The sequence below is a fragment of the Lates calcarifer genome, linkage group LG1 (genome assembly GCF_001640805.2).
Source record: "Lates calcarifer isolate ASB-BC8 linkage group LG1, TLL_Latcal_v3, whole genome shotgun sequence".
NCBI lineage: Eukaryota > Metazoa > Chordata > Actinopteri > Centropomidae > Lates > Lates calcarifer.
The window spans coordinates 13,818,085-13,833,640 of record NC_066833.1 but is presented as its reverse complement, the minus strand read 5'-3'; the positions used below and the strand labels follow the sequence as shown (position 1 = coordinate 13,833,640).

Below are 15,556 nucleotides of genomic sequence, written 5' to 3'. Positions count from 1 at the left end.
CTACAACTGGAAGTCCCGAGTCAAAGCAACACATAGCCAGACTGCCACACACACACACACACACACACACCACACACACACACACACACACACCCTCATAAACACACAGCAGGAGTGAGAGGGCATGGAGAGAGCAGGAGTGCCGTTTGGCTGATACCAGCCAGCACCCAAACGTATAAAGCAAGTGGTTGGCATAGCAACAGACTGCTGGTGGGCCACTGACTTGGGTCCATTTGTATTTCAGATGCCAGTAACCTGCTGTGGCTGTTTCAGCCTCTGAGCCTTGGTGTCTACAGCCTCCAATAAACAGGAAATGATGGCTGTGACGTGGATGGACCTTATCACTTAATTTTCTTCTGCATGACACAAATAACAGTAAATCTAACAAAGTCTGGATTTTGACAAAAGATGGAGTGTCAAAGAAAAGCAAAACTGCCTGTTATGTCAACATGTTGCTTGTCAGAAAAACATGATGATAGGTCATTTTATTTTGTAAGAGTGAGCTGCATGCATTGATGAATTAGTATCTCATAATTATATATATCTATCTCATAATTACAAGATCTGCATGATGGAAATGACAATGTCCTTTTTGCACACACATGTATGCTCCATTCTATCAAGCTGGTCTTGCCACATAATCCAGTCAGCGTTATATATGTTATCTTTCTTTGCAATACACAAATGAATTAACTCTCCAGCTGTGGCACATGTTCCTGTGACAGTCTTCAGTCTGACAGCTGATATGCACTGAATCAAGGTCAGATGTAGTTGTAACGACAGTTCTCATACAGTACACCATTCACCTCCGCCTCTACTGAGAAGACGAATGAATGAAGTAGTGAGTAGTCCCGCATGCCTACAAGGTTTAAACATCAAGTTTCACTTGCACTGTTTCTTCTGGAAGAACAATGCTCTTATCACATCTCATATACTTTTGTTAGACATTCTCTGATGTGCTGCAGCAATCTCTCGTCCTCAGCATGCTTTTCAAAGTCTTTTACATATTGTCAACACATACTAAAAGACACTAAGATGCAGCACATTCATCTATCAATTCCTATACTTGAATATCAATACAATGCAGTGGATCTCCTACTGTAAGATGAGACAGGACCTGTCAGCCACACTCACTTATTAGAAAGCTTTAATTCAACACTGCAGCAGCTGCCTTACTATCAAACATCTGCATACCACCTCCTCTACTCCATTCTTGCAGGAAAATGTAATAATTATGAGACTGACTTGAGTCAACTGATGGTTAAAGGGGGAACTTCAGTTACAGGTTTGAGGGAGTACTACTGAATATGTAAAAAAAAAAAAAAGTTGTATTTAGCCTTTTGTGGTGTCATTTGGGCGAATCTCCTCTCTGCTGCAGCCAGACATAGCAATTTAGGCTGATGAGGTGGAGGAACTTCTACAGCAGAAAGTCTTGTCCAGGCCTCCTGACACTACATCAGCTCAATGATATGAAGATCAGTCAACGTTATTTCCCTAATATATCCCAAGAATAAGCTAAACAACCTCTTGCATTCTCTCTGTTTCTATCAGCCCACTCAGTTTCTTTTTCTCTTCCTCTCTCCATCTCTCTCAACCATTTCTAACATGGCTGACTGGCTTTTTCAACTTAATTTCAAAGGAAAGTCAAGAGGGCAATTTCGTGCTTGAATAGTTCTTGTTGTGTCTGAAGAGCTTTTCACAGGGAGAGAAGATTCACCGAGTGCCAGTATCAGCCCTTCTGTCACCAATCCTGCAACCCCCCCTCCCCACCCTGTCCCACTCTGGAGCAATGCTAATGTACATTGACAAGATGCTCTGCAGACAAACACAGCTTTAGTTACACAGCTGCCAAGAGAATGTGTCATTTTTATGCAGATGATTAGAAAACATGTATTGATACACTGATCATTAGTATGATTACAGATTACCATCAGTAAAAGCCAGGGCAGAGGGGGCGCTTCTCTTGAGGCAACCCTCCTTCTGAATTCTGAACCTTCATTTATCAACTTAATCCTATGCAGCATTATTAGCCATAGTTTTAGAATAATGTTAGCTGAGGAGATATTTGTTGGAAATCGATTTTAGAGACATTCTCTCTCTTGAGCTTATGATCTTGATCTCTGAAAAATGTTAACAGCCTGCATCAAATGTGTCAGCCATCAGAGCCTGTGAGGACAAGCTCTTGAGACAAACAACGTATTCAAAGGATTTACAGTGCATCACATATATGTAAGTTCCATTTGCTGATGAAGCCTATGAAATAGGGATGAAAGCAAAGGTTCAAATTCTGAGCTACAACTTAGATCCCTGGCTTTCTCCTGTCAGAGAAAAAAGTGGGTTTTTTTGTTCAGATCAGTTTCAAGCCATGACTTTGAAGTTGGAAGGAGGGTGTTTACTGCTTTCGTGTTTCAGTTAATACTGAGCCACAGGGACAGATGAGGCCTTGGTAGTTTGTAATTAAGTCGACCCACTGGCTAAATGGTAGATTCATTTTTATTAACAGACCAGTGCATGGAAAGGAGTGTGACAAGAGGTACTGACTTAAAAAGTGTGGTCTGTATAGCCATGTTGTTTGAATAATCATCAGGTTTTGGATAAAACTCAATTGATTTTATTGAAAGAAATTAACCAGATTTTATTTCCAAGGCAGTTCTTCATCTTGTCCTTTAGAATTAAGAGGGGAAAAAGTTTGCAAAGTTGCAGTCTGAAAACTTTCGATGGCACAAGAAACACTGTGGGAAAATTGCATATATAGTACTGTAGAGACAACAACAATTGTACTCATAAACGCATAAAACAATGCAGAGAAACCCATCAGTGTGTCAGTTCATTTTGAACAGAATATTAAAGTTATGTTTATTCTTCCTTTCACATAAGATTGTATCAACTCTGCAGGGGAAAAAGTGCAAAGATTTTTTTCACAAAATAACTGACTGTTAATTATAACTAGAACTAGTCCATATCAACTGTATCCATTAGACTTGTCTAAAACTGATATAAATGTGGATGTATTAGGTGACGTTAACTATATACTTTTTTTTTCTTGTCTTAAATAACTGTAGCCCATTGAAAAATAATTACTACATTTTTAAAACTAAAAGTCCATTTAAAACACAAAACTGGTGAGTTGGTTCTACAGGTACACCTTAAGATTATAGAATGCATTCTATCAAACATTAAAAACATAAAACAAACGAAAAAAAAATCAAGCCCATCAAATGGCAATGGGCGAATACACTCAAAAATACTGTTATCAGTCAAACTTGTATCAGTTAAGCCCTAATAACGGGGAGACAGGAGGTTAATTGGGCTCTTGTCATTGCATGCTAGAGGGCTTTGTCTGTGGCAAGTTACAGGCAAAAAGAACAAAACCCTGGCAAAGTAAATTGTAGGGGAGCCGTTGCCATGGTTACACCATTGGTACATTATCATTCTTGTCTCCAGGGTGTGTGTGAGGATTGGGCGGGGGGGCTAAGGGGTAGGGAGATGGATTTTATGTGTTAATTACAGCACCACTGATAAGAGTATGTGAGGACTCGGAGTATTGCAAGCCCACGCGCAAGAAGAGATGGGGCACAAATAAATATACACAAAACCACATCTGAACATATGCACACACATCACTCTCAAGTCATAGTGAAAGCTAACACGTGCACTCACACTGAAGCATACACACAAGAATGCATACACCAACGCAAACACAAAATACATGAAAGGATAACACACACAGGCCTGAGTATAAAAGCAGACACACTCTAGTGTAGATTTTTCTCTCTGTTATTGAACTCCTAATTTGCTGTGATTGACATCAGTTACTTCTACAGATTAACATATGTATTAATCTCTTTTAGCATGACTTGTATGTGATGAACTGGTAAGAAGGGATTCAATCAGTTAAACTGTGACTTTTGCTTGTGCTTGAAAGACGGCCCCTGCTATGTGCATCTCAACAGTTCCTCTCAACACTCTTCAACTGCAGTGCTTCTGAATCTGATTTTTACTTCCCATACTTTAAGTTAGCGACTCATCATATTTACAAGTAGGTGCAAAGCAAGCCTACGATGACAGGAAAATTATAAAGGATGTCTTACCTGCAGTTATAGCGTGAGCCCCAGTAAGTTCCCCATTGAAACCGTTCTCCCTGGTGGAGTAGGAGGCCGTGGCCATGTGTGCACCGCCAGGCTGGCAGGTCCTGTATGCTGACGAAGAGTAGCCATTGGCTCCGTGGGGGCTAGCGGGCTCCTGCCCTCCTGATGGATCCCACTGGGGGGCACCATCTTCTGGCTGTCGACTGTCTGCCATGCTGGTGCTAGCTAGCAGCAGGGGAGGGTGGGCAAGGGATGGGGTTTCTCCTTCTGGCTGAGAGACAAGAAGAAGAGGGAAGAGAGAAGGTGAGGCATGGTCAACACTCAGCATGTTAGTCTTCTTAATAGTGATGTTAGAAATGTTTCTTAGAGAATGAACACGATGCAGACCAGAGGAGGCTCTGGGACACGCTGCATCAGTCACATTCACAAATCTCTGTCACTCATCATCCCTGCTGCAGCTCCACTGAGCCTCTCCGTCAACAACTCTAAAAGTGCATCTGTGCTTGTGTGAGTTTGTGTGTAGGTGGTTGTGTGAAATACTGTCCTTGGATGTTGGCAGGCAGGTGACAGCCACTGGATGAAACCCTATTGATTTGTGAGTGTGTGTAATGACTCATATAGCCAGTGGCCCAAATGGAAACCACAACTGGATGAAAATGAACAGAGCAGACCTTGGATTTGAGTGACTCAGTGTTGTGGGGATATAAGGTGGCCTCTGATCGATCTGGTAAGATCCAGTCCAATGTTAGACAGATTCTTTACATTAGATACTGTGGCATCCAAGTTTATCCGGTAATCCAACAGCAAAATCAAAAATGCCACATTTCAAACAGTTGGAATGGGGAAAGGGCATTGTGATCTGTACGACAGGTATTTCCTGTGCTGACAATCAAGACAATACCATATAATCTCTGTAGGGCATGGATTTCTATGAAATACCATGCTGAGTAGATATGACTGATCAGAACACTGTGGAGAGGAGATCAAGCAGAGGCAAAAGGGGTAAAATATTGATTAGTTCACACGATCACCTAAGGCGCAGAAGGTGGGGGAGGGAGATGTATGAGTTTGACGTGACCAAAAATCAATACACAAGATTATGTATGTCAAGTCCTTAACTCAGGCTATGCTTTCAATCTGTGCCTAATTAAGTTAGCTTGAGTTAGTCTCTTGGTCATATTATCTTATTTTTATCTTTTTTATTTATTATTTATTTTAAGTTATTCCACTTTCTTCTTAGTTGTCAGCAAATAATGCTTATTTGAGGCAGTTCGGTTTTATAATAACAACAGCAGTATTGGCCCTCAAACACTCAAATTAACACTGGCTTTAATGTGAAAGGGCAGAATGAGAGATGGTATGGCCGGTGGTACTTCAAGCATTTGTGGAGCAGCCTGTGTAGTTATGCATAAGGGGATGTGTGAAGGAGCAATTTCTCATTTAGCTCTGCAGTCCACAGAGCCCCAGAGACTAAAGGGAAGTCTGCTGAAGAAAACAGGAGTCAATAACTGCAGCCTAAGACCATGGTGCTGGTACAGTGAGCACTAGTCACTGCATTCACAAGTACTGCTCACTGTCTGAACTCTGAGAGAACAGAATAGAATGGGATGGAATATAATAAGTACCCAGTCAGGGGTACTTGTTCCCAAAAAGGGCACCTTTGCAGTTGGGATAGGTGGAAAGACTGAAAGAAAATAGATTCACATAGTAAGTATATGGTTGATCTTTAGTATATTTAGTCAACTTGCTGTGATTAAGAGTTTGTGAAAACAAGTTAGCAAGCGATTAGAGATACAGATGCTACAAAAATTGCCAAAGTATAAGAGACCAAGCCTTAACATTGACAATACCATTATTTCAGTATTCAGCAAGTACAGCTGAAGCTGATGGGAGTGTCATTAGTTTCACAGGTACTTGGTCATGAACCAAACAACTGGACAAAGCGAAATTTCGCAACAATCTGACCTGAAAATCTGAGCAAATATCAGCAATTGATGTAACAGTTTTTGAGATATTTTAGTTGACCAACCAACTGACCAACAGATTGACATTGCCATACCTGGGGCCATGTTGCTGGTGTGGCTAAAAACAGACAAAGCCTAACCATTTACTATTCCAGGATTGTCTATATTTTGTATATGATAAACATTTGTAACAACAACTGACATGGCTGTGAGGTCACACAAAAATGGAAAACCATAAGGAGAGAGCACAGAGGGGGAGGACAGCATTAAACAGACAAACAGAATAGAATAGTACTGCATAGAATACAGTATGTGGTGGCTCTAAGCCCTTGCAGCCTAAATGGATCAAAGTCAGGAGTCAATGGAGCTTTGCATGACTCAGCTCTGAAGAGAAAGTCAGTATGAATGAAGCCTCTACAGAGACTCCACAGTACACAACACCACATGCCTTTCTCACAAAATGTTCTCTACATCTCTATATCAAAAGCGACAGTGGTATATTTTAAACCATCGCTCCACTGTCTGTCTTCTTGATCACCAAATGTGTCCCTGCTCAAGCATCCATCGAAGAGCACTCTCAATATTAAAAGTCATAAAACACAGAAATGAGCCTGCTGTCCTGGTGCTACGTCTCAGTGCTGATGAAGGTCATTTTGGGCTCTGTGGCAGATATCCAGACCCAACAAGATCATCCCGACTGGTGGCCTGGGCTCAGAGTGTCTGTGGTTAGTGTCTGCATGAGGAGGGAAGGAAGTGTGGCCTGGCTTCCTGGAGGCCTGCTGAGTTGCTGATGTTTGGTGTACAGTCTGTATGTGAGCAAGGGTGTGCTGCATGTGTGAATGAAACAGCACCACCTGCTGGGTTGAAGCCTGACAGAAAAAAATGGGACTAATACAAAGCATTTTAAAACCCCTGCATGCTGGGTCTTCAGATTAAGGAGGCTAATCAGCATAAAGCATAAACTTGGGGCTGCAATGCAGCACAGTGTCTCATCCCTACTTGTTAAGATGTCAAGCATTGCTCAATTTGTCAAAATGAATACTGCTGTATACTGTATGACGTGCAAACTCTGGATATGGTGGGCAATCAGTAGCAAGGAGACAAGTACAGAGGCTTAATAAAAGAGAGCAGAGGAGAGGAGAGTAAAAAATAGTCAAGATGAGTTAAAGAAGACAATGATAGAGACAAGTGAAGTGCAGAAAATTGTAGATCATAGGATACCAGGCAATATATATGGGCCAGATAATATATCGTCCTCCAGGCATTTTGTCCAGTGGGGAGTGAGACTGTATGAGATGGTGATACAATAGAGTTAGACGTCAGGCATCTCAGTGGACAGCAGGTCTGTTGCACTTGGCAAAAAGCCTGTGGCACTTTGCCAGAGGGATGGTTCATGCTGATACATTCTCTTTCCCTGTGCCAGCAAAGAGCAGAACTGAATAGTGAGCAGGAGAACAGAGCGGGACACTGCTGCTGCTACTAGACGTTTACAATAGTAACTTGTACCTATGAGATGGAACATTGGGATTTAAATTTTAAATTTAAATTTTTTAATTATTCTCAGCGATCAAAAATATAGAACTCTACCCCCTTAACACAAAGTATTTTTCAATGTTTATAACACTACAACCACAGATTTATTTTCATAAATAAGCAATTGACTGTAATAGCAAACTTGTTCACACTCAACAAGGAGCACCTTCATTGGGAGTACCTGTACACCTCCTTATTCATGCAATTATCCAATCAGCCAGTCACAACACTAGCAGGAAGCAGTGCAAAGCATAAATGCATGAAGATACAGGTCAGGAGCTTCAGTTAATGTTCACCTCAAACATCAGAATGGGGGTGGGGGGGGGGGTGTGACTGAAAAATGTGAAACAGAACAACATCCAGTGAGCAGCATTTCTGTGGACAGAAATGCCATGTTGATGAGAGGGGTCAGATGTGAATGGCCAAATAAGTGCGAGCTGACGGACAGGCTCGGGTAACTCAGATAACCACTTTTTACAGCTGTGATGAGCAGAAAAGCATCTTAGAATGAACACAGCAAACCTTGAGGTGGCTGACCTGCAACAGTAGAGGACCAAGTTGGGTACTGGGCAGTTGAAGACTGGAAATACTTAGCCTGATCTGTTTTATCTTGATTTCTGTTGAGGCACACAGATGGCAGGGTGAGAGTTTGTCGTTAACAGCATGAATCCATGAACCCAACCTGCCTTGTGCCAACAGTCCAGGCTGGTTTTCTTGGCACACTTTGGACCCCTTAATACCAATCAATCATAATTTCAGTGCCACTGCCTATCTGAGTATTGCTGATGACCATGTGCACCCCTTCATGGCCACAATTTATCCATCTTCTAATGGCTACTTCCATCATGTCACAAAGCAAAATTATGAATTCAGTGTACTTCAGTGTCCTCCCCAGTCACCAGAACTGAATCCAGCAGAACACCTTTCGGATATAGTAAAAAAATGAATGTGCCACTGACAGATCTACAGAAATGATGTGATGCAATTATGTCAACATGGAGCAGAAATTCAAAGGAACATGATGTTTCTAACATTTCCATGCCATAAATAACTGAGGCTGAACTGACTTTCTGTGAGTGGATGTTTTCCTGCTACTTCCATTTTTCTTCTGTAAATAATGAATAAAACCGAAAATGACCTTTCCTGAACACCTATGAAGCACTGTTGACTGAATCAATAGATCTTCAAAGAAATAACTGTACAAAGAATAAACAATATACATATACTTTTGGAATGAATGTATTGGTGTTGCAGTATACTGTAATATTCAACAAATTGTTTAATGCTTTCAGAAAAAGCCTTATGAAAAAGGATGAAGGTTAGAAGCACTTATCCAAAGCTCCAGCATTTGACTTCGCTAACCTGCTTTTGAAGATATGTTCAGAGTTAACAGTGAACTTTAAATGTGAACGTGGATTAAAGAAAACATATTCAAAATAAGTCTTACTAGGCTTCATTCATGCTTCTTGTTGCTGACACATTAGGGCAGAGTAAAACAACATTAGGCTGTAGGTAAACATATAATGCATGGCAAGCAATGGTGAGACATGTAAACAATTACACATCAGTCTTTTTTGGGTTCCATCTGCCTGACTTGAAAACTATCTTCTAATACCAAATACCTTTTAGCTTTCTGTTTGGAGTGGGTGAAGTAGGATTAACATGGCACTAGAATGGCAAAACAAATAAAAAGTTCATCTGGCTGGAGAAAAAGTTCCAGATGTGCCACTAGACGTGCTGGATCCGTAGCTGCCTACTTAATATGAATTTTATTTGAGGCTGCAATGATTTTCTAACAGCTATGAGTTATTGTTAGGTACGGTGTAATAAAATAATAATCACTCTATGTCACTATGAGGCAGTGTGTTTTTCAAGCAGCATGGCAGCATTATATTCAACAAGAACATTGTATATCTTTGTGGCTTATAATCATTTAAATATGTAATCATTCTGATTATATGTTTCTCTCACCACACTATGGAATGGCTAATAAAGCTGGTTGCTAGCCAATAATGTCCAGTATATTTGTACGAACAGGAGCTTTGCCGCTTCACAACTGGATTTGTTTTAAAGTGTACATTAATAACTCATAAGTACTTCATAATATCAAACTAAAGCAGAGTATCACCATGTACACTGCCAGGTACTGCAGCCTGAAACTGTTGCATCCTCAAAGTGTTATGATTGCACAGAACGCTTAGGTTCATACCCTCTCTGCTCCCCTCAGTTACTATACCTCCTAGCAGCAAACTGATCTTTTTCCAGGAATGAATCGGCAGTAACAGGGTGCATTTCCCAACACACATTTGATGTAAAATATGTTGATGTGAAAGAGTCTTATGCAAGGTTTAAGCCAGCCAGTAAGCAGCATTACTAGAAAAATCTTATTTTTTGTATCAGAAAACCTGAAAATCACTCCACAGATGCTGTAGGGAGCACTTTTTCTCACTGCGAATGTGTCCTCAGAATAGACCACTCAGGGTACTTCTCCTCCCTTGACTCTGTCTGACTAAAACCTGTAGCTCAGGAAATAGGTTATTCAGAGAAAGAAAGATGAGACCATGAGAGTACATTACATGTTGATTTTTTCTTTCTTATGATTGGAGTTTTTGTTACATATTTAATTTTGACATAAAATAAAATCCTTACAAGGGGTAAAAGTATTTGAAGAAACTTTTTGCAGTGTGTTTTTTTATCTGTTTCTTTAAAAGCTTAATTTATGGATGGATAAATCATTAATTCAGACAAATCCACACATTTATACTGTACGCTGCCCAGTACATAAATCGAGCTGTTGTGCTAGAGCAGTTGGGAGTTTGTGACCGTGACTGTCAAAGGAGGGAAAACTCTGTATTTTCCTTGTGAGGCACAATCCATAGAAAATGTCTGAGCTACAATCAATAGGATGAAGATATACTGGTAAGGACATACTATTGTAAGTATAGTCAAACGAAGGACACAGACACACACACACACACACACACACACACACACACACAAATACTTGCTCCACACAGGTATTCCCATGGCCTCAAAATAGGAGGTAGGCTGTCTGGCAACATAAAACATAAATGTAGTTCCATTAGGGAGAAGGAACTGTAAAATCTTAAATTCTGATTTTGTACTTAAATGCATTTGTCACTTGATACATAGCAATAAGAGCTTGGTGGAATTGTGTGGTTTTTTTTAGAGGCTGAAAATTTCCGTTAATTCTGTTGTAGCATTACAGTAGTGTAAAGTGTTGTTTTGTATCGATTGGGAGTTTTTATAGACATGAATTATCTCACCTCAACAAATTACCTAGCAAGAGCTTGCAGGTATCAGCAGATTGAAAGCTAATTACATGCAGTTCCTACAGAACATCTTCTCACTATAAAAATAGCAATTAGCAAAGCAGAATTTAATGACAACATCATACAGCAATCAAAAGTTTTCTGAAGATTAACTTGCAAGCTGTGGGAAAATTGTAGTATTTTCAGTTTGTTTCAAGACAGTTTTCCCGTTGTCAGTTCAAGCATGTATCTCAAAGTGTGTCCAGCTTCAAGAGATGAAGCAAAACTGATAAACTGTCTGTAAATGCATCAGCATCATTCTGCTCAGACAAGGTAATCACCAAGCTAATTAAGCAGTCCATTTGTCATTTCCATGGCTCTTATCAGCTTCTTCATATTCTTTTGTCGGATTTCTTAGCAGCCTTTCACCTATAAATCTTCCTCCCACCTGCTATTTCTTTGTCCCTCTTCACCTTCCACCACCTCCTCCCGTCACTGTTCTCCCTCCTACTCACTCCTCCTCCTCCTCCACCTCTCAACAGGCTTCATCTCTCCCCTCACTCTGCTCTTTCTCTCTCTCCTCATCTCCCTCCCACGATCTGAGCACTTTCGCACGGCGCCATCTCACAGTATGTGTGTGTGTGTGTGTGTGTGTGTGCGTGCGTGTGTGTGAGTCACACAGATGCTGCATTGCAGGGCTCTCCTCTTAGGGCCGTCTCACTGCAGGAGCCAGAGAGCAGGAGAGGAGCTTAGGGATACAAGATCTAGTTCTTCTGAGTGTGTGTTTGTGTGTGTGTCTGTAGATGTGTGAAGGCATGCAGATATTTGCAAGCAAAAACATACATATGCAAGTTTAAAACAATAGTTTGTTAGTTAGTTTATTAACTGCTTTCCAGCTTTCTTACTGGAGCCAGCAGCTAGCAAGCTTAGCTTAGCATAGAAACTGGAAAACCGAAATATAAAAACAACAGTTTGCAATCTTTAAGAATTATCTACCAAACTATTTCTCGGCCAGGGCCAGTAACCTCTTGGTGCCTCAGCTGGTTGCCTGGAAACTGCCCCTGGCCAAGAAATTATCTGGCACATTACCCAATGTAAAATGGGGAGTAGTCATTTTTACATTTTGGCTTTAGTATGGTGTAAACAAATGAGATGTAACTTATAGTTAGGCTGTACATGTTAGTCCTGAGGGTGGTTTTACTGGAACAGGAGAAATTGGAGTTTAGCCTGTATATCTGGTTAAACTCAAGCCATGGAGTCCAGTGGTCTGGTAATTTATTCCACAAGTTCCTCACTAAAAGGTCTTAAAAGGACACATTGTATGAAAATTGAACATATTATATTCATTCTTTCTGAGTAAGAGATGCATTAAAAGCTCGATGATCTTAGATTGAAATATTGTTTATTTTTTTATCACTTGTTCTTTCATAAAAGCTGAAATGAGACCTCATGCTGTCGTAAAGATGCTGTTAAAAGAAACCCTTATTAGAACAGCTTTCAGTGAGGGGTTACAGTGAAGGTCTACTGTAGATGCCACTTCAAGGGCCTTTCATCTGCGAAATATGCCCACTTATGATTTTGTGGCATGAAAGCAAAAAGATGTTGAACAGCATAAAATGTTGTAGCTTGGCAGCATCAATCCAGGAATTATGTTATAAGCACCTTTAAAACCAATGACCAAGCTCTGACGAAAAAACAAGGAAAGGCAGACAACAGTTGCAAGACACAAGACGGTTCTCATCAGAAAAACAACAGCACTGATTTGCTTTAAACACACCAGAGCCGGTCTCATATCTACAGTCATTGTTGGTTTCTTTTAACCATGACCCTGATTGTTTCCCTAACTATCATCCAAGTAGTTTTAGTTGCTTTAACTTTATTAGACCTTGACTATAACCATACCACCACTTTTTGTATGGAGTTTTACCTGTTGTGTAAACTGGACAGGTAGCTCAAAAATATCATTCAATCCTCTATAGTGCAATTTCAAATGATGTGAAATCATGTGACTGAAATTTGAGTTGATTTCTCCACATTCCCTGTAAAACTTAGATAGACACATTGTGTTTTGCACACATATTTGGGGTAATAAAATACTGCATCCGTGTGTGCATCTTCCAGATATACTCTTTCCATCACTTGCTCTAAGAGCCCTGGTACAAATGTGCTTCTATTGCTCAGTGTCAATCACAATTTGTAATTCTCTCTGCTGATTTTGGTTTGCTATAATTTGTTTGTTTTCTAAATTTGATGGGCTATGTTTAAAGCACTATGCAACACACATTGCTTCTTACTTTAAAAATATTTTAAAAGGCAATGAGGCTAATCATAAATTCATTTAAGTTCTTCAAAAGAGTTTATGTCTTTATTATCTAGATATGTAAATGTATTTAATCCTTCGCAGTCCTGCACAGTCCAGTCAAATTTCTAATATTTTGAACCTTCAAACTGCAGTGAACACGATGGAGCATCTGTTGTTGTGACAGTGAAGTTGTTTCAACTTTTTGCTGGTGTGACATGACGATGACATGGATCAGCTGACATCATTTATTGATGAGATGAAGTAAAACTGACACAGTGAGTATTTCTCAATAACAGAGTGGCTAAAATAATGATACAATAATAAAACTAGACAACCAATCAATCATTTGTAATGAACATTAGCCACTTCAGACAGGAGTGTATCTCAATAACAATACTGATTTGATCCTTCCAACCACGTTTCACTTACACCGTTCATTGGTCTTTTGTTTTATTAATCCTACGTGTATTTTCTCTCATTCACCATTCCTGTTGTTGTTCTCTTAAACACACTGTTATTACATACAGACCTTTGAAAACCAGCTACTGACATTCATATATACATGCATAAACAGATGATGGCAGGCACACATAATAAAATCTCCACCATCCATAACCAACCTCCCTACCTGGAACTTTGTCTTTGTACAAGTGCAGAAAACAAAGAGAAGCCATGAAAGCGTGACTGCCTTTCAGCGGGCCTTGTTGCTGATTGTCTCACTAAAGCAGCTCTTCTCTTCCCACTCAATACCCACTTCCCACTCACAGCTCCTAGCAGGCTGCACTCACATGTACATCCACCCACACAGCTATTTCATCTGTGGAGGTACTTTCAGTCTCTCTCCATCTCTTGTTGTAAATGTTTCTTTTTCTCTTTCTGATAGGTATTCACAACCTCTCAAACGTTGAGGATAAATGAATGTGGTTCTGAACAGACTTAGTGCTGATACTGTATGAGTTTTGGGCTGCTTTTAGCATAATTCTAATAATTCTCACTAAGGTATGGTGAGCCTCCACAGCAGTTCTGGTACAGAATAATGCTTTACCTCTCAACACCATATCGTCAACAATGATTTTGTTGCTTCTGTGGTTAAAGCAGAAACCCAGCCAGAGTTACAGTCATGTGTTTTCTACGCATGAAGTTTTTAAGCTCAGAGGAGCACTTCACATTCAGGGGTGTGTAGGTTGTAGAGTTGTAGCAGTTCAGCAGTATGGCTAGGTTATAGGAAAACAACAGGAGGATAAAATTAGCTGAAAAGTAATTATCTCTCCATTGTGAGATGAAGGGGATTACTACATGTGAAAAAAATGAAATAGAGGATCATGAATACACCTCAGAATGTCAAAAGTGACTTTTTTCCAGACAATACATTTCACAAACAGCTGAGAGATGTAATAAAAAGTAACAAGAGGTACTGCAAAAAATGTTGCAGGATGTCAGGAAAATCACCCTTTTTAATAGGTTCTATGGGAAAAAATTTTAGTGCTGCAAGATTTAATTTGTCATTTAGCTAGAAAACAGCCACCACATTTGTTAATACATACAGCAGACATCCTTACCTGGTCAGTTGGTGTGGGTGGTGAGACTTCAGATAAATCAAGCTGGATGCAAAAAAAAAATCTGTTCTCTCTCCAAATCTCACAGGGTCGACGTCACGATTGTCAGAGGAATACTAAAAGCCAAGGAGTGGCAGCCTCGTAGTTGCACCTGTTAATTAAGGGGGAAAAAAAAGAATTCCTGCATAAGCTGTATTTGTAATCTGGGCATTAGATAAGATAAGATAAGATAAAATAGACTTTATTTATCCCACTTGTGGGATGTTTTTCTCTGGGGTAAAGCTGATCAGCAAAGTAGCAGCACATCACACAGTTAACAGTTTTTGGACTTATTTAGAAATCTCAAGGAAGATGAGGGGAATAGATGAAGAGGAAAGGAATAGAATTAGTTCATTTTAGGTATGTTTAGCTAAGTTTCTGTGAGCTATTCAACACATTCTCTGTCCAAGGACCATAAAAAAATGCTGTACAAACTGCTAAAACTAATATTATACAACAGGTAAATATGTATATAATATTATAAGTGGGTTAAATAAAAAATAAACATAGGATTTTTTTTTTTCAGAACTGTTGTGTGACACTGCATTAGTTCCAGTAAGGTCTGCATAATAAACTTGCAACTGAGTGTAAATGATATAATCACCCATTATCTATAGAGATCATTTGCATATAAACTCCTACAGTTTATACAACAATTTGTTGTTTGTGCATTGAACCCAGATGGATGCATGATAATGTGGTGAAGATATTCAAACTTAATCAAAAAGATTGGGCGTACTTAAATGACCAAACTGTATGGACAAACATAACCAAAAATGTACTGTAATGTACAGCTTAAAAA

General features: G+C 39.7%; 1 protein-coding gene across 1 annotated transcript in view; it reads right to left on the bottom strand.

The window, feature by feature from the left end:
- Positions 1–15,556, bottom strand: part of map2 (microtubule-associated protein 2) — an 81,325-nt gene that overhangs the window by 32,323 nt on the left and 33,446 nt on the right. Inside the window, 2 exon segments of the mRNA XM_051070518.1 lie at positions 4,092–4,359; positions 14,719–14,866. Coding sequence (XP_050926475.1) covers positions 4,092–4,302 — 211 coding nt within the window. The 5' untranslated portion in view covers positions 4,303–4,359; positions 14,719–14,866.